Source organism: Curcuma longa, chromosome 6 (assembly GCF_044706935.1).
Source record: "Curcuma longa cultivar G26 ecotype Majalengka, Jawa Barat chromosome 6, ITB_CL_G26_1.1, whole genome shotgun sequence".
Classification (NCBI taxonomy): domain Eukaryota; kingdom Viridiplantae; phylum Streptophyta; class Magnoliopsida; order Zingiberales; family Zingiberaceae; genus Curcuma; species Curcuma longa.
The window spans coordinates 8,038,046-8,063,161 of record NC_133866.1 but is presented as its reverse complement, the minus strand read 5'-3'; the positions used below and the strand labels follow the sequence as shown (position 1 = coordinate 8,063,161).

The window sequence follows — 25,116 nt, the reverse complement described above, 5'->3', positions numbered from 1 at the left end:
TTAAATAGAGTTAAAGAATATATCCTAATGATTCGGAGAGAATATAATAGAATGTCTAGCTTAATAACAAGCGTGAACGAAATATTTTATTATAACCGCTAACAAAGTATTTATTATAACTTAGCTAGAGTTAATAACCGCTAACAAAGTATTTATTATACATATAGTTATATAACTATATGAATTAATTAATTCTTATTATACAACTTAGATAACTAGATAAGTTAGACAAGTCAACCTCAACTAGCTAGCTTTCCATTATGGCCGTTGATTAAATCGCTCTCGATGGTGATTGAATACTTGTCTTCTTTGCTGCCCTATTTTCTCACCTTATGATTGCTTTCTCATATCCTCAGTATCACGTCCTTCTTGCATGTTTGACTTTTACCCTTAATATCTTTCCTTTTGCTCCTATTTTTCTGCATAAAGGTGGAATGTGCCACATCGTAACGGTCTCACACGATCGACCCCACGACCATTTGTAAGGAAGTAAATCGAGAAACTACAATTGATCATGACGTAGAAAGGTATTGCCTGACCTTTTGCTCCTACTTTTGTTCTTTATATCAATTGTCTTATCTCTAAAGTATATTATGGAGCCATCATGTTGATTTCTCTTAATTACACTCTTCAGTTAGAATACTATCTTTAACCATGACTAAATTTAGCTTATCAAGTTAGATTGACAACAATAATCTTTCAACTATCTACCAATGAACTAAGTCATATTGATGTTTTATTATTGTTAATATCGATGGAATTAAAATATCTCTACAATGGTATGATATTGCCCACTTTGGGCCTAAGCCCTCATGGCTTTGTTCTTGGGCTTTCCCCAAAAGGCCTCATACCAATGGAGATACTTTCCATCCTTTTAATCTCATGATCTTTTCCATGTACTTTAGATGTTGAACTATGTTTGCACCCTTGCAACCCAACAATCCCCCCTCAAACAAAGGACCACAGGCCCCCCTCAACGTCGTTTTTGATGTCTGAATCCTCGACCCACCAGGACTTTTTGCCCCTCGATCCACCCGACCTACTAGGACATCTCACCTAGCCGTATCTAAGACTTTTTGCCCCTTGGTCCACCCGACCTACTAGGACTTCCCACCTAGTCGCAACTAGGACTTTTTGTCCCTCGGTCCACCCGACCTACTAGGACTTCTCACTTGGTGTCTGGTCTTCTTGATTCAGACACGGGAGCACCTACTTCCTTTGTTTAAGGTTCAAACCACATGGTTAGATCTGGATCATGGCTCATCCGGCGGTTAGTCCGGTGAAGAGCGATCTCGCTCTGATACCACTTGTTAGTACCGATAGAATCAAAATATCTCCACAATGGTATGATATTGTCCACTTTGGGGCTAAGCCCTCATGACTTTGTTCTTGGGCTCTCCCCAAAAGGTCTCATACCAATAGAGATACTTTCCATCCTTTTAACCCCATGATCTTTTCCATGTACTTTAGATATGAGACTATGTTTGCACCCTTGCAACCCAACAATTATATATAGTCATATTGAGTATCCTTTAAAACCGTTTGAAATATCAATTCTAATTATAAATCTTTTTTTAAACACTCATCCTCTCATGCATTCTCAAACTTGCACCTTAAGGATATGCTAATTTAATTTCCCATATAAATAATGAATGTATCCACTTCCAATAACAATAAAAAGATAATGAAATTAGTCGTCGATCGATCTGTCAATTTTCATGAGACACAAACTTGCATCCTTAACTTGGTGTGGGTAAATGGATAAAGCTTAAACGTATTCATCTCCTAAGAATAATAGAACAAGATACTCTCAAAAGTTTTCTTGCCGCGTAGTGTTAGTTTTCTTGCCCATTGATTACTCTTGGCGTCAAGTTTTCTTGCCTGTCGAATTAATAATTACCATAAGCCTTTAAAATAAGCCATCATTATAGTACAAAATTTCAAAGGTCATATTTATTATGATCCAACTTTATTATATGCATCCTACATTTTAGTCCTCCAATTAAGTTATGTTATATATAGAACAATGACAATCTAAATTATACTTAATTTAACACTACTACAAGAAAATGATCATTTAATTTAACGATCGAATAAACTACCAAAATACAATTCAATCTTTAAATAGCCACCTAATAAAATTTTTTTATTGTAAATTAACGATGAAATTAGTTTTGATTGTTAAATTAGTGACTGATTAAATTATCCGTTGTAAATTAATGATGGATTTTAAACTGACTGTTAAATTAATTGGGAGGCGGTGAATCAAATAAAATCACATTGGGAGGCGGTTAATTAAGTAAAATAAAGAATATTAGCGTTGTATTTTGTTTTGTTAGCTTCGCTTCAAGTTTTCTGCTCCGCATTCAATAGAAGAAGTGATCAAAATTATTTACCCCTTCTAGATCGTATGAATCCTAACAAGAACTACTTTAATTTTCAATATAAATTATATTATCGGACAGAATCATCCATGTTAAGGTAACTTATGCTTTATACCTAATTTATATATCTTTTTTTTTTAAAATAAAATTTTAAAATAATTGATAAGAGTCATATTTTAGGAGATGTAATTGTCATACTTATTCTTTGATAATTTACCAAATACCACACTTTAGTATAGCCATTTGTTACATTTCAAAATCACCCATAATTTCTCTGAACACAAATGTAACAATTTATAAAGATTACATTTTAATATTAATAAGTATCTCAGTTTAACTCAACAACAAGATGCAACATTTTATCATTCCCCAAGTGAAATTTGTTGCTACCATTAAAAATTAAAAAAAACCACTTAAAATTCATGCATAATATGAGTGATGTTTAGAAAAATCCTAAACACTAAACCCCTTCACCATGACCTCTTTCACTAAATGGGTAGTGAAAAGAGTCTTCCTTGTTGATTTATTCCAAGTAATTAATATATTCCTAAAATAAAAAAAATCTTTCATGTTGACCTTCCTTGTTTTCACTAAATGGAAAATGAAAAGAATTTTTTCTATTTGCTTTATCTTAATTATTTAATACATCACTAAAATAAAATCTTCATCTCTTCCAATATGATCCAGCTCAAAGAATATTTTTTATTATCTATTGTAAAAAAAATTTCAAAAAGTTATTAGATTTATTACACATTGATTTTGTTTATAAAAAAGTTTTTTTCTTAGATCTGTCCCTATGGAAGAAGAGAAAGACTAAGTTAAAGGAATATCCTTGATTAAGCCACGAAGAATAAAAATAAAGATGTCTCATTTCTTATTTATGGTTAATATAACATATTAATATTAAATATTTTAAACTTTTTAAAGATAATATTTACTCTATTTATTTTAGTATTTTTGCAATTTTTTATACTATTTTGAAAAACAATTTAAAATTTAAATATCAAAAAAAAAAAAGTTTGAGCCCAAGGGTCAAGGCTGAACTCAACACAACATTCCGGAGCCTTAGACTAGAGTTGAGTCACATGTTGGGTTGTTCAAGTTCCAAATGGGATGGATGGAGCCCACCTTGGCATGACTCTAAATGGGCCATGTCCAAGGCCCAAGTTCATGGGCCAAGTCCAATCCTGATTGTACCAAGAACAAGGAAGGAAAGAAATTTACCCTTGGGCTACGGGGTAAGGATAAGATATTTTCATAATTAATCAAACATCTATGAATCGATTCCTAATTATGACATACTATAAAGTAATTTCATTCAATGGGAAACAATCTTAGAACATCGACTACGGAATGATATGTTGTTTGTACTTCTTGATTTATCTTGATGATTTATGAGCCTCGCGCGAGGTAGTCGACCGTGGCCGCACGAGGTGACCTCGCATGTGCAGGGTTGCCAACTGGCTCAAGGCCGAGCAAGGTGACCTTGCACGGGGCTACTAATCATGGTTGCACAGTGGTGCGAGGTCGTCGTCCACTGTCAAGCGAGAAATTTGATTGAGAGTTAAGAGGTAGGAAATTATTTTCTATCTGATTTAATGGATTAAAAAAATTTAAAAATAGATCCATAGATGTATTTGTAAATCCATCTGTACCATTAGATAAATAGAAGATATATATATATATATATATATATATATATATATATATTTATGAAATATAAAATAAAAAATTTTCCACCTTTAAAAATCTTTCCATAATTTTCATTTTCATGAAAAAAAAAAAAGAGTGATAAGATTTATTTTCTTAGAATTTGGAGACCTTCTTTCCCCCTAATTAAAAGTCTGTCGGCCACAAATCACAAGCCGCCACCACTAGCATGCACCCGCCATGGCAGACCACAGCTCGTGACGTTGACCCGGCATGAAGAAAAAGAGACTTATTCAAAATAACTTTTACACTCATTCAACTCAATTCTTCAACTTACAATTAATTATTTCTTAAACTAAATTATTATTAATAGTTAATTATTTTTATCAAATAAATTTATGAGTTAAAACAAGTCGATTCTATTTTTTTTAAATTTCTTATAAATCCTATGAGATAAATTAATGTATTATTCCTGTTAATTAACTTGATGATTACCTTTATTTATATCATAATCTTTCCATCGCCGTCACCACTCTCCTTGGCTACCCTACAACCTACCTCTCTTGTGACATATATATTAATATTCTTCTAACAAGATAAGCACTAGCTACTAGTCTAATGTCGACAACTTCATTCCACACCACCATCTATCCATATCTATAGCTAGTGTAAAGTAGTCATCCACACCTCATGCCATAATTGTTCTACTATTGTTATGCTTTTCTTTGTTATTTGTTTATTTATTTTGATTAGAAAAAAAAATGTTTAGTGAATTTTAATTGACATGGTAGAAATATATTTATAAAAGTGAGGTAACAAATGCAAAATTCAAACCTTGATAGATGAATTTTAAAAATTTAAAAATATATTTTTTTGAGATACAAATGCTAGATGAATCTAAAAGGGAATTGTTTTAGGTTAACAAACTAAAAGTGAGGTAACCAAGGGCGGAGCCACACATATTCCTACCCGGGCTTTAGCCCTGGTAGGAATAATAATTTCTATTATATGAAAGAGAGGATGCAAGTAAAAAAATTAAAAAAGTAATAATACTTTCAATTGTAGCCCAGGTAGATTTTTTGTTAAATCATTTTAGCTCGGACACAAGTATAAATCTAGCTCCGCCATTGGTCAAGCCACCAGTCAATGAACGATCCGACGTGCGCAACTTCTTGGGGAGCTCGAAGGAGAAGGTGATGAAGACCTAAAATACATTTCAATTGGAGGTGAGAATTATGTCGGAGAGTCTCAGCAGATCAATCCGACGCTCAAGTTAGGATTTTTTTCGAAGGAATGGAATGTAGACAGAAAAGAAGATGATGCAAGAAGAGTTTTCAGAGTCAAACCTCCGAGAGAGCAGATGAAGCTCTTGAAAATTTGTTTTAGGATTTATATAGCCATTGAGAGAGCATCTCTATGTCGACTAGAGCAGTATCATTATGGAAATGTATGAAGAGATTAAATTTAATTGATGAATGTTGATCGCTTCCATTTCTTTTTGGCATTATATATAGTAAAAAAAATCAGAGGAGACTATGTCTGATAATCTCGTAACTGCTTGGTATTCTTGGACCGTTGCGTGTCCGTGAGAATATTCACATTCTCCCTTAGTAAGTTCATATAAGATAGTAGTTCATAGAAGACGTAAAAGTGGATCCTAGGATGGAGCTAGCTGAGGTAGCATGACTGAGATAAGATGGCCGAGACTGAGACGACCGAGATCAAGATGATCGAGACTAAGATGACCGAGATGAGACTTTGGGGTCAGACGAGATTGCTTTGGAGTCCCAAGTGAGATCCAGGACTGAGCCCATACTGAGCCCGAAATACAACCCAAGTTAGAGGCGACAACTATCTCACCCTAGTAGGATCGTTTCTCCTAAGTTCATATTGACTTGTCTTACCAGATTAACCTAAACCCTATCCTTCATTTGATTTTTAATCTTTTCTTTAAAGAGAGTCACATCATCTATGACATCTACATCAGGGATAAACTATCTAAATTATTATACCCATAAATTATCTAAAATATTTATCTCATTCGAATTCTGATCATTTTATTACTTTTCATAGTGTTATTGCACCATATTTATAGGCGTAACTAAAATATTATTCTACATGTGTTAGTGGTGGCATAATAAATATCCATAAATTATTTTCTTTTATATGAAGATAATGCATGCTAATTAAGATCATGTAAACACAAATCTTATTTAGCTAAAGAGACAAAAATGACTTAGCAAATTCCCTAGCTTTTATCGGTTATGCATCTCTTTTTTGAGAAATGTCACACCTCACATGTAGTGGTTAATTTAATTTAAGTGGAAGGGAGATCAAACTTTAAGTTGCAAATTGTACTACATTTAAAGTCTAGCTAAATGGATGGGTCTATTAGAATTTGTGCATATATGCTGCAAAAGGTTGGAACCGCCAACCTAGCGGCCCCCCCACCCCGGCCCCACAAGTATGAGGGGGAGTAAAATTGTACTACATTTAAAGTCTAGCTAAATGCGGGCCCGGTTACAAGAATTTGTGCATATATGATTATCAACTAGGATGCCCATTACTAGTGAAACTATAGGATGCCTATTATTAGTGCAACTATACCTTATGTGATCGACTCAATTTTGTTTTGATGCCTTGAGTAAAGATTTCAATTAGGTCTACTTATCATTCTAATGTGTGCATGAAGTTTTGATAGGACTTTGTAAAATATAGACAACCCGACGGACTAAGATTGATGATTGACTTATGATTTGAGATCCATTGGAGATTAGAAAAGATATCATGAGATATCCAAAGAATGCATAATTAAGGTTTAATGACAATTCAACTGGAGGGGGCAAACTATGTAGTTAAAGAGCAAAAGATGACATATGAAACGAGCTAAGGGCTTGATGCATCTGAGGAACTTACAACCTAATGGGTGAAGAAGAGCTGCATAAGTAAACCCTTAAGTGAGCTATGAGAGTCGAGAGAGATTTGTAATTGAGTTAAGGTAGCTCTATACTTTGGCAAAAACTCGATCATTAGGATGATCACAATCAATAGTCTAATCAATTAAAGGTAAGATTCAGTTAACTAGTGCTTGAGGTTGAATCAATTATGCAGTCAACTCAAGTTAATCAACTAGTAAACGAATACTTTTCATTTGTAGATGAATCGATTGGCAATCCGCCGAGTTAGATTCAATCGACTAAAGGTAGGATTTTGCTAACTAGTAGCTCAATGATAAAGCTAAAAGACAACCATTGTTATCATATAGAAAGATTGCGATGGTTAGATGACCTAGGAGCTATAATAAAGCAATTGACCAAAGCTAGATCCAACGACTCAAATAGTCATTGGCTTGGAAAGCAATTGTTCGATAAACTTGGTTAATTAAGGAGTACTCCACTTAGGTTTAATGTGAACATAATATATTTATTTGGAGTCGAATTTGTTGTGATAATGACATGTTTCTATTTATCTATATTACACTTAAAACGCGCTTATTTGGACGACCACTCACGTGACAAGTCGCGTGGTGTCGATCGCCTCGATCGCCGGGGAGCGCGTATTTCCCTCCTTGTCTATTTTTTTTTTCTATATGTAAAAAGAAAACAGACTTATTTGATAAACCCTCCTTCCTCTCTCCGCTTACCATTGGAATCTGAGCTTCTTCGGTTTCATCTCCCGCGGCACAACCTTCCCCTTCGTGCCACCTCCGCCTCGGAGCTCACGGGTATCGGTTCCTCTTTCTTTTTTTTTTTAATGTTTCAGTGATGTAGTACTATGCGATCTCGACATGATTTTAAGCTTTCTGCAAAACTTCCGTTTGATATCAGGAAGTGTGATAGCGCAGAGAATATATCTTTCGATTTGCTATTAGTTTTTTCAGCATATGGAGATTGGTTTTCGGTGGCTGAACGTTTTTGAGTCTGCATAAGACGGAAGAACCTGAAACGTTCGCTTGTGTTCATGAAATTTCCCTCGTCTTACGGTTTTTTTAATTTTATTTTGGTTTCGCCGAGAAGTTTTCGCTGAAGCATGCAAAAAATTTGGCCTTTGATGAGGCGTGATTACGTGCGGTATTGAGCTTTTCTTTATTATGATAGGGTAGGCGAAGGGTTTAGTTTGTGCTGGAGTTCTACTGCCTCCTTGTCTATTTTTTTTTTCTATATGTAAAAAGAAAACAGACTTATTTGATAAACCCTCCTTCCTCTCTCCGCTTACCATTGGAATCTGAGCTTCTTCGGTTTCATCTCCCGCGGCACAACCTTCCCCTTCGTGCCACCTCCGCCTCGGAGCTCACGGGTATCGGTTCCTCTTTCTTTTTTTTTTTAATGTTTCAGTGATGTAGTACTATGCGATCTCGACATGATTTTAAGCTTTCTGCAAAACTTCCGTTTGATATCAGGAAGTGTGATAGCGCAGAGAATATATCTTTCGATTTGCTATTAGTTTTTTCAGCATATGGAGATTGGTTTTCGGTGGCTGAACGTTTTTGAGTCTGCATAAGACGGAAGAACCTGAAACGTTCGCTTGTGTTCATGAAATTTCCCTCGTCTTACGGTTTTTTTAATTTTATTTTGGTTTCGCCGAGAAGTTTTCGCTGAAGCATGCAAAAAATTTGGCCTTTGATGAGGCGTGATTACGTGCGGTATTGAGCTTTTCTTTATTATGATAGGGTAGGCGAAGGGTTTAGTTTGTGCTGGAGTTCTACTGCCTTAATATCTTCAATTTATTTATATTTTTTAATTGTCAAATCAATATTTATTGATGATTAAGACTAAAAGTGACAGGATTAAATATGCACGTGGGCTCAAATCTTTTACTTATAAAATGAAAAATCTAATGGAGTAGAATAAAAATATAATACAAAATATAAATTACATTTTATTTCTCTCGCTCCCTCGCTCCACTTTTGGAACGTAGTACGTCACCACTTCTGTTGCCATCTGACCTTAATTGCACTGTTCCATTAAGCGGTACGTTGCAGTGAGCACGTCCGTGCGAAGCAGCGCACCCACGCCGGAGTTGAGCTCACGTTCGGTGTGCCCATTAATTGTCATCGCTTTGGAATTATCGCTCACTGCTTACCTCTCCAACTCTCCCTCCCATCCGGCTCGCTCTGTTGTCTCCAAGCAGTGAAGTTACAGTTTGGCCGTCACATCGCACTGGATCCTATCAGATCTTTAGACTTTGTTTCACAGTCCCTTTTTCTAATCAAGATACGGATCAAATCAAGCACAAGAGTTCCTCTGTCACCTGCCTCTCTTGGGCAGCAAAAACTGCTTCTTTCTCATCCACCACATCCCCTCGTTCCTATTCCAATCCACTTTCTGCAACTCTATTTTCATTTTCTTCAGGAACCTGTTGATTAGCTAGGAAAATTCTCAGCAGAACTCTGATGAGTAGTGTAGTAAAGTATTTCTAAGATCAAATCACATGTTAGGTAGGCCTTTGGTTGTTGTTGTCAGTTGCTCAATGCTCATGACACAAGATTTCTTGTCTTCCAATTTAAGCATCCACAAGGCTCTAATTAATGGGTGTAGTATTGAAGGGGGGTGATACTGCGGGGTAAGGAATAAAGTAGGAAGCAAAGAACAATAACATATATCACGAGATGAGCAGCAGAGCAGGTCTTGTGACAATGAGTTGGTTGTTGTCGGCTTGGATCAAAAGGGAACAAAGAGAGCGTTGCTTGTGGGGTTGTGAGCTTTCTCTATAATATTAGAATTCGAATCTTAATGAAAATAAATATTCTGTAAATCAAATTTTAAATACACAAGCTGAAGGATAAATCATGAAAAGACATTAATTGGACAAAATATGAACAACAAAATTATTAAAAAGGGAAAAACATAACTACAAAATTTTGTGGTAGAGATGGATTTGTAGAATTTAACGGAGCAAAGTGTGACTATGAGTATACATGTGAGACACATATAGAAAGGGAATGATGTGTCCTGCTAATGAATTGTCAATTCTCACTAAATACATAGCAACGATTTTTGTTACCCATCTTTTTATTATATATTTTTATTATAAATAAAATCAAAAAAAATTATAAACACCTCTAAAATGTTCACCTCTTTGAAGAAAAGATATTTAACCATCATAAAAATAATAATAATAAATTACTATAACAAAATCTTTAATAATGAAAAACCCTATATATCTAATATGATGGAATCTCTAGATCGATACGTGGTGACCATTGAAATATCACATGACTATACAATAAAAAATAAATCATTAAAAAAGATCAGATAATATTTGAGAGGTGGATAATTGATAAATTTATGTGTTCTCAAGTTTTGATGATAGTCACCTTCAAAATCTAGAACCTAACTTTTGTCCTCGCTCGTCATCAAATGCCAATCTTATCTTGATCTCCGCACTCAATCGGTATCATGCACCGATCTCATATCGATCTCAAGTCTCAATCTCGAATTCCGATCTTAACACTCACTTGACATCATACATCGACGCTATCTCACTCTCGAATCTTGATCTCAAGTTCCGATCTCGAGATCCAGACTCGAACTTCATAGCGTTTATATCAAAAGTATTCGATATTTCAATTTTTTGATGCATTAAAATTATAAAAAAATTATATTTGTCCAATGACTCATTAAATTTTTTGATATTTTATTATTTTAGGATATATCAAAAATATCAAAGATATTGATACATTCGATATCTATTGAACCAATAGATACTATATATATCGAAATTTTTGATATTTTGCTCGCCCCTCGTCATTGCTACACGAAAATTAATTAAAATTTACTTAATTAAATAATCTACTGTCTTAATCTTTGCTGTTCATCATTTTTTATTTTTGGGTCAATCTTTAAAATATTGTGTTACGTATTGTCATTTCGATCAATCCAAATCACGATATGTTTTGATTTATATTTTTCGATCATCAAATCATGCATTTATTAAATGAACTATTGATTAAGACTTAAAGAGACAGGTGAGTCTTAAATATTTTACTGATAAAATCAAATATCTAATCAAGTGATTATAGCCATCTAATTCCATAGCTACGAGAGCAAGTTGACTTTTACGATGGAGATTGACGGCCACTATAACTGTGGCATATAGAAAGGGAATGATGCTAATGAATTGCGAATTCTCACTAAATAGATAGCTACCATTTTTGTTAGTCATCTTTTTATTATATACTTTTATTATAAATAACATCTAAAAAGTTCGATCTTCAAAGAAAAAATGTTTAACCATTATAAAAAACAATAAATTACGATAACAAAATCTTTAAGAATGAAAAACACAAAAATTAAAAGACGCGTCTAGGACTTCATCGAACGCCGCCCAAGGTAAGAAGCAGACTTGGAAGCGACCGCCCAATGTGTCGGCGAAGGCGCGCGCCACCGTGATTGGGGGAACCGTGTCTTGGCCCGCTCTCTCCGAGTCCGCTAAACCCTCCCCCAAATCATCCTTGTCCGATGCTCTGAAATCCCTTTCTGATGCACCACTTTCTGCGCCGGCAGTGAGATTTTCCTGATTTTGATTCAATTGCATAGGGCTCTAATGGCATCGATCTGAGCACCTGTGCATGCTGCTCTGGTAATCTATTTTATGGTCTACCTAAACATAAAATTACCTTTTCCTCCTAATTTTTCTATTATTTTTGGATTTGAAAAATGTTTATTAATGTCACATCTTTGATTTTTTTCAGCGAAAAATCCGGTTCTTTCCTTCTCTCACCCTTTGTGTTTCGTACAAAATGCTGCGACGGAATAGTGGTCCTCTCCTGATAATGATGGGCATGTGTGAACTTCTTTCAAGGTTTATAGTCCTTCAAGCCTTTCTTTTTACGTGAACATGCTTGTATTTATACTTATATTTAAGCTACTACTTATGGCACACACCGCGCAACGCGCGGTGCATGTACCACCTGCTAGTGGACATATTTGTTAGTATGCATGGTTGTTAATTCATTAACTAAAAGCTTAAGGGTAGAATTTCTTAATCAAATTAGGCATCAAGCTAACAAGTCTATGACCGGTTTAAATTGCATGTGAGTTTGTAGAGCTGTCAAACAGATCGATCCATAAGCGAATGAGCCGATTCTGTCAAAAATCAATCATCTAGAGGGATGGGACATTCTAACCGTCATCTTGATGGATTGGAAAATTTTCAACCCAAGATGAGTTATAGGTTAGACGGGTTAACCCATCAAAAAATAAACAATATAAAAAATTTCTTATAATTCATTGAATTTTATCATTTCATAAATACATATTTCTAAAAAAAATCTCTAATAAAATTCTTAATTCTTGATTTTACTCTTAGCCAAAATAATTAGCACAAAAAATTCACTACTATCACTATAAAAAATACAATCACCATAAATTCATAATTCAATTTTAATATATATTTTTTTCTTCTCAATCTTGGGCCAATCCAAACCAGCCACAGTCGGCCTATCTAGATCTGCAACTTGCATAGGTTAGCCCGTTTAAATTTATTTTTAAATGGATTAATAAAATTTAAAATTAATTCATTTAAATTATTTGACGGAGTGGTCAATCTGACCCGTCTAATTTAAATTGACAACTCTATGAGTTTGTTTTAAAACAACAATTGAAATACTTATGGATCTTTTTTAGAGTAACAATAACGACCATATACAACTAATGATTATCTGAAATATAAGATTAAAGTGTTTTTTTCCTAGTTTTGGATTAAACTAGCTAGTGTTTTTACACAAAAGAATTGCTCTTAAGCGAGACATAAAAAATAAAGGTTCGCTTTTAGTTATCACATGGTGATCTAGGATCGAGAAAACTTTCTCTAGCTAGTAGAACATCTATGTCTTGTTTCACTTAATATGTCACAAAGTATCTTGGAAAATATACAAAAGGAACTCACAATTACTAAGCAAATAATTCCACTTTGTCTACATCAATAATTAAGGAGATGAATCTAATCAAATTAAGTAGTCAAAAAGAAGAGATATCTAAAAAGAAAAGAAAAGAAAATTCATATTACAACTTTGAACCTTATCGCTGCCATGTTCCTTGGAATCTAGCTAATTATGATGTCCACTGGAACTGAGACTTCTGCTCTTCTACTTTTTAGACTGCGCATAGAATTTCAGGGCTTCAAATTAAACTGTGGAGTGTGATGAGCTTCAATCATGTGCTCATTGAATCCTCCTTCTCGTCTACTTCATTTTCCTTTAAAACGTGACTACAAAACAAAGAGGAGCTAGCCAGCAGTAACTAATCTGTCTCCTCCACTTAATTATCAGATCATACTGCCATGAAAGGGAGAGGAAGATGCTGACATCTCGTAGATTGTAGCTGTTCGTATGTAGTGGATATTGATTATCCATATTGGATGTGAATATGAAAGATTTTTCTTTCCAGCAATGATACTCTGCCATCACCCAAGGAAATTAATAAAGACAATGGCTAGCTAGTGCGTCGAAGAAGAGCATATTCCTGTGGCACTGCATTATAAAAACTGCACACATTTAAAGACGTAGGAAGCTTCCACTCACTCATCTGAGCAGCTGAGAACACGTGCGTGATATGACCATTTCGCGAGAGCGATCATGTGGATGCTTGAAATTGGAGGTGCAGCACTGAGTTGTTGGTGATGATGATGTCTGGGGAGACATGAGATCTACTCATCTACAGTCCAGTTGCAGATAGAAAGCCAGGCTGCGGTGCATGGTGAAGGTGGAGATGACGAGGAGGAGGCGATTGAGTTGGGTCCCAGCGACGACGCATATGTTGTTTATCCGATCAGCGTGGTGCATGCCCGTGGCCTACGTTGCACTAGTAGTGATCAGAGCAGTCGAGCAACAGTGGTTTTCCCCCTTCTGTTCCACCAAAACGGAAGACGTGCATGGACTGTTTCATGGCGTGCGCGACGGCGTCAGTTGTCCTGTTCCACCGGAAGCTAGCCAACTGGCTTGGTAATGGCTAGGCCCTTCTTGTCGGCCGGCTTGATATACTTAGCCAGAACCCGCCACAAAATTTTAAAAACAAAGAAAATAGATAAGAATTATTCAGAGATCTTCCACTTGTTGATGCAAACATAGTCCCACATCTAAAACACATGAAAAAGATTATGGATTTAAAAGGATGGAAGATATCTCCATTGGTATGAAACTTTTTGGTTGAGCTCAAGAATAAAGTCATGAGGGCTTAGATCCAAAGTGGACAATATCATATTATTATAGAGATATTTTGATTCCATTGGTTCTTACAAGTGGTATCAGAGCGAGACCGCTCTTCACCAGACTAACCACCAGAAGAACCATGATCTAGATTTAAACCATGTGGATTGAACCTTAAAACAAAGGAAGTGACTGCTCCCGTGTCTGAATCAAGAGGACCAGACATCAGGTGAGAAGTCCTAGTAGGTCGGGTGGACCGAGGGGCAGGAAGTCCTAGTTGCGGCTAGGCATGAGACAGGAAGTCCTAGTTGTGACTAGGCAGAAAGTCCTAGTTGTGACTAGGCAGAAAGTCCTAGTGGGATTCAGATCTCAAACGGAAAGTCTGTGGTCCTTTGTTTGAGGGAGAGATTATTGGGTTGTAAGGGTACAAATATAGTCTCACATTTAAAATACATGGAAAAGATCATGGATTTCTCATTGGTATGAGGTCTTTTAGGGAGAGTCTAAGAACAAAGTCATAAAAGTTTAAGTTCAAAGTGGACAATATCATATCATTATAAAAATATTTTGATTCTATCGATTCTAATATCACAATTGCCTACGATGAAGATGAGATAAGCATTGCTTAATTTAGTCAATCTTTCAGAGTGACTATTCTTCTTGTGATGGTGTTCTCCCACCGAATTTACTATGGTTTTCCCAGTCATGAAGCTGTTTGCAATGAAATCATATCCACAGCAACTTTTGGCATCCATCTTTTTTTTTTTATCTTAATCTAATAACGTTTGCGATGAGGTTTAAGCCTCAGCAGAAGACCTCTTTTGTTGACTGTCAGTGAGCCCTTCAAGGAAACAATTGGAGCATCTAGGAATTAAATAAGAATGCATTAGTGCAACTGCAAGCTTTGGATAAGTTTAACTTTTCTGCTGTAAGTGCCACGTTTCGAGATTTGCTATTCGTTTATTTATTTATTTTTAGAGAAAAAGAAGAAGAAGAGAGAGGAATTTATATGGTTGTGGATTATGTTTACAACTTTGTCGGCTAAAACTGCACGCGTTGCTGAGATGGGAAGAAGATTGAGGAAGGTGATGGATTTTGATTTATTTTATCCAAAGTGGTGGGTTCAACAAAGCTCTTTGCTCTTTTTTTTTTGCCTCACTCATCCAAGCATTATAATATATTATATTCTTGGGTAATCCTGAAGGTTAAACAAAACACTTTTTTTTAAAAAAAAAATTATAAAATATATTCATGTTTTTAACTAAAATTGATATATGTTCATTTGCTATTCAAATTGTAAAATTAAAAATATATGTACTTTATAAGAGATCTTTAAAGTGATTTAAATTTGAATATCTAAATGCATTCTAAAGATGGTTCATCTACAAATTATTTAAAAATAATTGTATATTCATATTTCTATTTAAATTTTAAATCTCAATATATAAATTCATATAGAAATTTTAGTCTGAAAGTGTTACATAATAATTTTCTATTTGAGTTTTAAATCTAAATATATAGAACACTAAATGAGGCAATTTATAATTCACTGATGCTTTCAAAGTTATCAAATGTTTAAAAATTAATTGTATAATAATTTTGATCAAAATTACTCTATATTGATGCAATCAATCATAACTAGAACATGTAATTTTTATATTTGACATTATTTAAGTTAAGGTGAATAATATAGTATCTCACTTTTGTGTTAAGTGTGAAATCCAAGAAAGATGGAGATTAGATTCTTAACAAGAAGAAAAGCCCATGAAGATCAAGAGATTGGATACAGGGCAAATGAAAACCCGAAGAGGTGGAGTTTTCAGGCAAGAAAGTCTAGGGAATAGGGTTCTTTGACACGAGTTAAATAAGAGTCGAGGGTGTTGGTACAATCAACCTCTGGTTAAGATTGACCAAGTTTGAGTTGACTCAAATTAGATTTTAATGTTTGATCAATATGTTAAGTGGTCGAGTAAAAACATCAAGTAGGTGATCAAGTTGATAAGATATTTGATAAGAAGAGAAAAGTCTAAGTAGGTCAAGGTTAACTGAACATTTGGTGATTAGAGATGACGAAAGTCTAAATGAATCATGGTTGACTAGACACTTGGCACGTGAAAGAAAAGTCCAAGTGGATCACGGTTGACCGGACACTTGGTGATTGAAAGTTTAACAGAAAGTCGATAAGAGAAAAATCTAAGTGGATCACGATTGATCGAACACTTAGTGATTGGAAGTTCCACAGAGAGTTGACAAGAAGAAAACTCAAGTAGGTCACGGTTGATCGGACACTTGATGATCAAAAATCCAATGAAGAGTTGGTAAGACGGGAATCTAAGTGTGTTATGAATGACCAGACACTTGACATGAGAAGCGAAGTCCAAGTCGATCAATGTTGTTCGGACGCTTAGCACATAGATGAAATCCTAGTAGGATTAGGTCAATCGAATATTAGGCAATGACAAAGTCCTAATAGGTCAAGGTTGACCAGATATTAGGTAACCAAAAGTCTCGATGGGTCAAAGGTGACCAGATGTTGAATAAAAATCCTAGTAAGTTGAAGTCAATCAGATACTAGACGAGACGAGAGTTTAATCTTAAAAAGGCTAAAATAGAGGTAGCAAGAAAGTAGCAATCGATTGCTAACCCTATACTCCAAATTCAAGATTTGAGGTGAGAAAGAAGGCTAACTTGTTGAATTGGTCGGTTCAATTGCAGGCTACCAATCAATCGATGGGTTCCATCAATCGATTAGTGGCACTATAGCAGTGGACAAAATATTGCATAATCTATTGGCTAGTTCGACTACTCATTGGTAGTCGATTGGTGATTTCTAGCAATCAATTACTAAGGTAAAAAAGAGTCATTTTACAAGTTTAAATGATCGGATTCAATGATAATTGATTGGTGAATAAGCAATCGATTGTTAGGTGAAAATCAACATAAATGCAACCCTATAAAAGAGGATTTCGAGGTCATTTGAAGGTAATTGAGGGGTTGAAGACGAAGTGTCACTGTATTTTCTACCATCAAAAGGCAATATAAAGTGATAAAGAACCATCCAAAGTAAAATTTTTACTTGTAAAGTTTGTTTTACTTTGATTTCATTTGTATCTTTGTATTTGGTTATATTGTTTGTGTTTGTTGAAAGAAATGGGTTGTAAGAGGCTTTTCCACCTCTGGAAAGTATCTAAGAAAGAGAAGGTCAGTGGTGATAGTTTGCTAGACTAGGACTTGGACGTAGTTGCCATCAGAGGCGGTGAACCAAGTAAAAAAATTAGTTTGTCATTGTGTGTTCTTTTTTTTTGTTTTCGTTGCGTACTAACGAATTGTAGACGAGCACACGAAATCGAATCTAAGCGATCGAAGCTATTCACCCCTCTAGTTTACACGAGTCTTAACAAGTGATATTAGAGCGAGACCGCTCTTCATTGGATTAATCTCTGTTGAAGCATCAAAACTAAGGTAAAAGATAAAGTCTCAAATTTTGAAGTAGTCAAATGGAGTTTAAAGACAAATGTGGAAACGACATTCGAGTTCCACCTCTTTTGGAACTAGGAGGTTTTGATCAATGAAAGACAAGAAAATGTGAAAAGGGATAGTAAAAGGAGAAGAATGAGGATTTGAGAAAGAGGTTTAGATTCGAAGTTGAATTTTTAACATTAAGATTTAAAATTTTGGAATTCCTAAAGGTTTAGGAACTCCAAATTATTGTTGCATGGTGCAATGATTAAAGTTGAAGCATACTTTAACGAGGAGGCCTTCTTTATAGGAATGATTTTGACATAAAAGGGAGAGAATGAAAGATTAAGGAGATGATTGAAAGACTTTGTGGTTATGCGGGATTGTATGTTCAAGGTTGAGCATTGGAGAAAATGAAAGGCAAGAACCTTTATTGTGATGTTGGAAGTTAGGAATGAAAGAAGAGAATGGATATTTGGAAGATATTTTTGATGTGTCAAAGGGGGAGAATGGATAGTTTAAGTTAGAAAACTTTCATTCATGACTTAGCATGAGAAGAAGGATGAGATAAAGGATGGTGGGCTAATTGTTGAGATGTATACCAGAATCCTTGCTATGTAAATAAACATTCTGAAATAAGAATCACATTTGGTCAATATTTGTAAGTGTCCGTTTAATCTATATTGTAGATAAATATGGTGTGCGGAGTCACACACAGAAGACCATGTTATCAGTTCCATATAGATTATAAACAGTGTTCACAACCAAGATGGATTAGACAAACCATTGGATTGGTTGTAGTGTGATTTGTCTTAGTCTGTCTTAGCTATAGAATTACACTAGTACACTAAGTGTGTATTAAGCAGGACCATCTGAGGATTGTTCGATTTATACTGACTATATAATCGAACTAAACCTCTGTTACTATAGATGTACATACTCTTAATCCCGATATAATAACAAACACATGTACTTAGTATGTACTTCTTTAATTCATTAAAGGTTGAGATTTAGAACGATAGATCAATAGGCCCGATGAGTTGGGAAGAAGTATTTGGTACATGGTGTGTTGTTGATTGTAGAAGGAAACTGTGTCCTATAATCTAGGCTGATGATGTCCCCTTGAGGAACTCATAAGGATTATCATGTAAACCCTACAGGTGGACCTTGTCCGCATGATAATAAGGTTGAGTGGTACTACTCTTGGAATAGAAGTTGATTAAATTCGAATTGTCAGTAACTCATTTAATTGATGAACATACGATATCTCAAACACAGGGAGATTAATGTACTTATAGTAAGAAGGAGCCCATATTATAATATGGGATTGATGCGGTAGTGCAATAATAACTCTCTAGTGGAATGAGTTATTATTGATAGACTCAAGCTGTGTGTTCAGTGAAGAACATGGGAAGCTTAAGCCTATAAGGAGACTAAAACTAATTCCTCCTCTAGGTCCCTGTTGTAGCCTCTAGAAACCCTCAAACACACCTTGGAAGAATTCGTGAAGAAACCAGACATTCGAACCCATACAAGGAAGTGTAATCGATTAGCTGATCGATTACACACCTTGGTAATCGATCAGCTGATCGATTACCAAGCTCCGTGGGAGATCGACTGGTAATCGATCAATGCTGGTAATCGATCACCTGATCGATTACCAGGTTTAATGAGGAAAAGTTACGATGTTTAATCGATTCCTTGATCGATTAAAGCCTCTAGGTTCGAATTGGAAACTTCTGAAATCATACCAAATTCTCCGATCGGATTAAATCCAATCATACCAAGTTTATGATTTAAATCATACTATATTTATGATACAAATCATACCATATTTGGGAAATGACTAGGCTATAAAAGAAGAGGCTTGCAAAGGCTTGAGAGGCACACGAAAATAATCTGTGGTGGCCGAGAGTCTCGGCAGCCAACCTCTTCTTTCCTCTTCTCTTCTCACAAAGAGAAGGAAGAAAAGTTTGCTAGCCATCAGAGAGGAGAATTCTGGTGGAGATATTCTCGAAGGATCGTTGCCCACACAACGTTCGAGAAAGAGGAGAGGAATACAGCAGAAGATCGAGGGGTCATCCACATCCTTCGCAACAGTCCGAAGAAAGGTATAATTTAATGTTTCCGCATAAGTTAAATTATCCCTTTTATGTTGGATCCTGCAAACCAAACACAAGAGCCCAATGATCTAAATGCGTCGATCAAACTTCGTTTGATTGACTATGAGAGCAACTTGAGATCTTTTCCAGAAAAATTTTTATTCTGCAAGAACCTACCGGAATGGTTTTTCAAGACTTTCCCATCACTAATGAGTTAACGTAACTTAAACATATCGTCAAACATAAAAGGAAGAAATTATTAGTATAATCAACCTCTAATGTGATTACCTTGGCAGTCTAAAATTTTCTACGATTCCAGAGGTTAACGAAATTTTTTTCATGATTACCCTCCGATTTTAAAATTGAATTAATTAAAATATACTACGAAATCTAATTAAAATCGAATTAATTAATTCAATAAATTTTAATTTAAATATTTATAAATTAAAAAATAATTTATTTTAAAATTTAAAAAATAAAATTAATGAATTATATTTATTAATTTAATAAATTATTTTATTAAAATAATTATTTTAATGAATTATTTTATTATAAATATATATATATATTTTAAAATTTTAAAATATAAAATTAACAAATTATATTTATTAATTTAATAAATTATTTTATTAAAATAAATTTTAATGAACTATTTTATTAAAATAAAATTATCATATTATATTTATTAATTTAACGAATTATTTTTTTATTAAAATAATTATTTTAATAAATTATTTTATTAAATAAAATATAAATTTATTTTAAATTTAAAAATATAAAATTAAGGAATTATATTTATTAATTTAATGGATTATTTTATTAAAATAATTGTTTTAATAAATTATTTTATTAAAATATATAAATTTATTTTAATTTTTAAAAATAAAATTAAGGAATTATATTTATTAATTTAATGGATTATTTTATTAAAATAATTATTTTAATAAATTATTTTATTAAAATATATAAATTTATTTTAAAATTTAAAAATAAAATTAACAAATTATATTTATTATTTTAATGTTTTTTATCAAAACAATTATTTTTAATGAATTATTTTATTAAAATAAAATTATCAAATTATATTTATTAATTTAATGAATTATATTAAAATATAATTGAATGAAGGGTAATATAGCAAATATAAAATTGGTTATGTTTTATTCCCTCCAAATAAATAAAGTAAACCAAACAACATTAAATTATGTTTTATGCCACCCTAAGAGTCTAGTCTATCGATCGATTGATAGGATGGTAAATGAAATAAAATATTTCTCAATTGACTGATCCACTTGATTGATTGAGATCAATCAATTGATCATAGATATTAGTCGATTGATGTCAATTAAGAATTGAACAGAAAGATTTTGAATCAACTAAATCGACTGATATTGATTAGTCGATTGATTATAAAATCAATTCACTAATGTTATTACTTAAGTGAACAAAATGCAAACAGTTCGACTGTTACACTCAACTAATTGAGAGCAATCAATTGATGGGAAGCAACAACCGATTGATGTTCGAATTATAAATAAAATCAGATAGGTTTCATAAAATTTAGAATAAGTTAATTGTCAAATACTAAAACAATCAACTGACAATGTGCATTAATCGACTAATGTTTGAAGAAAGACCTATAGATAAGAAGGCACCCTTAACTTAAACAGAACTCACACATCAAGCTAAAGATTTTTCTTATTTTGATTTCTTGAGCTCATCATCTAATCTTGGTGAAAGCATTTGATGAAGGAAAAACTCTTTGTATTCTCCTTCAGTTTTTTCATTATTGTTGTAATACTTATTATAAGAAGGTTTCTCCATCCGGATTTAATCCTAAAAAAAGAAAAATTATTAGTGGCAGTAAATGTTAGGTGTAGACATTGGATGTAATAACCTTGAATGATTATGAACCAAGTAAACTCCTTATGTCACATTGTGTTCTTGTTTTTGATTTCAAATTTTCACTGTGTAACGAAATTATTCATCCTTTCTCTAGTTTGCATTGGTCCCAACACTATATAGTCATTTTGAATTCAAAATTTAATTTTAAAATATAGATACACTTTAAAAGGTTATTAAAGTTTAGTTGTGTTTCAAAATAACCAAATGACTGGTCCCAACACTATATAGTCGTTTTCTTTTCAAATTTTACATTTTAAATTTTGATAAATTCATTAATTAATATAGTAGAAATTTTCACATACATTCAAATAAGATAAACTTTGAAAAGGTTATTAAAGTTTAGTTGTGATTATAACGAAGACACCAACCAAAATCTCTGCTACTTTGGAATTAATATATCTGAAAAATACTGATGTACCATATGTCGGATTTACATATCGAGTACAAACATACTGCCTCCTAAACTCTCTATCCCTGCAAACCTCCCAAACTATTCCCTGCAGCTTTCTTTCTTTGGCACCAAAACATACAGACATTCATTCACTAAGCTCAAGACTCATTTGCACCGTCCCCGATCACTGCTCTCATCTGGAGAAGCAAACAAAAAAACAAACAAACAAACAAATTCCTCCATGAAAATCTGAAAAAGTAAAGCCAACTGTTTAAGTTCTACACTTACAGATGGTGCAGAGATATCGGAGCTCTTCAGAACTCGCAATCTCTTGGCGGTCGAAACGAACATGCTGCAAGAGGCGCGGATGGGTCAACAACGCAAGCAATCCATTAAAGTTCTCGAGAGAAACTCAAGTGAAGTGAGAAGGCTTACTCCCAAGGGACGTCACCAGCCAACATCCTGTCCCCTTCATCATCTTCGTAAACAAGAGTGAACTCGCCGCTTCCGTCCAACAGGCCAGTGATCGCTCGCCTCTCTTCGGTCCTCCGATCCATTTGAGCTAAGAAGCAAAAAAGGAAAACATCCATAGTTTTTCAAGCAACGTGAAGTGGAGTTGTGCTCAGTAACTTTGAAGAGTTTGAACTACCAGATATGAGACCGCGAAAGAGCTCGTCGACGAGAGATGAGAGCTTGACGTAGCTGTCGCAGGCCATCAGGTCTATTTTTCTTCCGATCGGGATGCCGTCCATGTTGATTTTCACAAACAGACCCTTCCTTTCGGGTTCTGGAGGTTTTGCAGTTCGAAAGCTCCCGTTCGGGGACTCGGCGGACGGTCTAGCAGCTCCTGCAAGATGCTTTCTGGAAGAACGGATCGGAGGCCAACCAACAACAGGTGCAGTGGCAGTTCTGCATTTGGCAAACATGGTCGCACCAGAGGATTAGAGTTTAGCAGAACGTGAAGAATCACTCATGGCACAAGAAGAAATCTGATGAACTAAACCTCGACGGTGAACTGCTTTGAACATTCTTGGAAGAAGATGGAGGGGTGCAGGCGACCTGTTTCTCCAGTGATTCCTTCCCTTTTGCCTGCAGCTGAAGGAATCCTGTCTGTGTCTGCCGTTGAAAAGCTAAACCAAATTGCAGGGGTCATGCAAAGAACCTTGCTGAAGAAACAGAACTAGATTTTCGCTACTTCATACCTTGCGTCTCAGAATCAACAGGGCTCAGGAAGACTCTTTTGGCTGCAGAAGAAGCGTTAGCGCTGTTGCTCTTAGAAACGCGAGAGGCCTCGGCAGGGGATTCCCTCTTCTTCTGCATGGTCGACCGACCTTCTTCTCCAGGGAGGCCGAGTCTGAGTTCTAGCTTCTTCTCCTCCGCAGAGAGAAGAAGCAGAGGCTGCCGACCTTCTCCGCATTTATAATCTTCCGCCATTTCCTCTCCCGTAGGCCAAAATATAAACGTAGACAAAGGAAAGGCGTCGAGCAAAGGAGAAGAAAAAGATTGCACCTTTTTATCCTCTCACGCCCTCTCAACCAGAGGGAAGAAAGAAGAACGTTAATCGATTATAAAAAAAAAGTACAAAGAAGAGATTCAGGACGAACACAAGAAGGTTGGCAAAGTAGGAGGAATTCAGAGGATGGCACAGAAGCTTTCTCGAAAGTCGATCACACACGAGAGACAAAGGAAATGAACCAAAGAAGCGAGCAGAGAAGAGTGCTGTGCCTTCTTTCCCACTCACCGAAGCATGCTCAATCTCCCAGGAAGCTCAAACCCCGAGCACCTAAATCCTAAACCCACGTGAAATCCCCCACAAGTAACCATCCAAATCGTGAAAAAGAGAAGTGAGTGACAAGGTTTCCGTCTCTCTCTCTCTCTCTCTCTCTCTCTCTCTCTCTCTCACACACACATCACACACAATCCCTCTCTCCTTTCTTTCTATCGGAAACACTGTGCTCTGTTCTCCGTGCACCGTGTCCCTGTTCTCTTTCCTATCTGCTCCTCTCCCTCTCTCTCGCTGCAGGGGTCTGTCGGTGATCACAAAGGGAACGAGACGTGCGAAGCGGCAATAGATTCCATGGCAGAGAGTAGGGCGGAAAAGGAATGATGGCTTCGACCACGAAAGTTAAGAGGGCGGCAGCAAGGCAGTGTCAGCTGAGAGCATCACGCTTGCCGAAGAGCAGGGCGGAAGCAGAGAGACGGAATGTGTCTGGTTTGCTACTGCCTGCTCCGCTTCACCCTCGGCCTCTGTATTTAAGTAACCAAAAGGTGTTTGAGGAAAGGGATAATTAAAAAAATAAAATAAAAAAAAAATATTACTCAAAAAATAAATTGACACTAATGACAGCGTTATCACTACTAATACATTCCATGACCATTAATAAAATAATATACACAATTAATGATGAAATTTTAAATAAGTATGATTTTGCACATGTTAATTTAATCCATAAGCCTCACGGTATAAGTCATCTTTTAATTTATTTTGAATATATATATATTAAATTAAATATTGATAAATATTTATATTGTAATATTTATAAATTATAATTATGATTCATATTTATTATAATATATTATTATTGATCATCCGTATACATGTTGTAATAATTATTAATTAGAATTAATATAAAATTATAGTAGTTATCTTTTACCGCTCCTGTCTTATTCGTATTGATTTAAGTTGAATAAAATCTCAGTTGTTTAAATGTTGTAGTAGTTATAATTAATTATTATTATTATGTATTATTGTCGGCTTAAATTGAATAGATTTATCTCTATGTTGTAGAAATTATAAATCATAGTTGCAATATGTAGCAATTATAATTAGAATAATATCTACTACAATATAGTATTGACCCAAGTGTTTATCTAATCGATGATTTAATTTTCATATATCTGGACTGGCCAGATAAAGAGAGGTTAGTTCCGATAATAAAAATAGGGTGGGTGCTGTTTTGATGATGCAAATTGCTTTTCCCACCTCATCCCCCTCCCTTCCTCTCTCTCCCATTCAAATGACAATTTTACACTTTTTTTCTTTGTTTTTTATTTTATTTTACTTATATATATATATAT

General features: G+C 34.7%; 1 protein-coding gene across 1 annotated transcript; it reads right to left on the bottom strand.

The window, feature by feature from the left end:
* Nucleotides 1-22,027: 22,027 nt before the first annotated feature.
* LOC141830776 (auxin-responsive protein IAA2-like) lies at nucleotides 22,028-24,248 on the bottom strand. Its single transcript, XM_074718202.1, has 6 exons — nucleotides 23,241-24,248; nucleotides 23,042-23,168; nucleotides 22,688-22,947; nucleotides 22,474-22,600; nucleotides 22,327-22,390; nucleotides 22,028-22,235 (listed from the first exon to the last, which is right to left on the bottom strand). Exons 1-6 carry the CDS (start codon nucleotides 23,470-23,472, stop codon nucleotides 22,197-22,199), a joined length of 849 nt encoding a protein of 282 aa, XP_074574303.1. The 5' UTR covers nucleotides 23,473-24,248; the 3' UTR covers nucleotides 22,028-22,196.
* Nucleotides 24,249-25,116: the final 868 nt, after the last annotated feature.

What these genes read in the sequence shown, in the direction of transcription:
- LOC141830776 (XM_074718202.1), bottom strand. Translation starts at nt 23,472, where the DNA reads ATGGCGGAAGATTATAAATGCGGAGAAGGTCGGCAGCCTCTGCTTCTT. An exon ending in CTTTCGCGGTCTCATATCTG is followed by an intron (nt 22,601 to 22,687) that starts GTAGTTCAAACT and finishes TTTGCTTCTTAG; the next exon opens with CTCAAATGGATCGGAGGACC. An exon ending in GCTGGTGACGTCCCTTGGGA is followed by an intron (nt 22,391 to 22,473) that starts GTAAGCCTTCTC and finishes CGCCTCTTGCAG; the next exon opens with CATGTTCGTTTCGACCGCCA.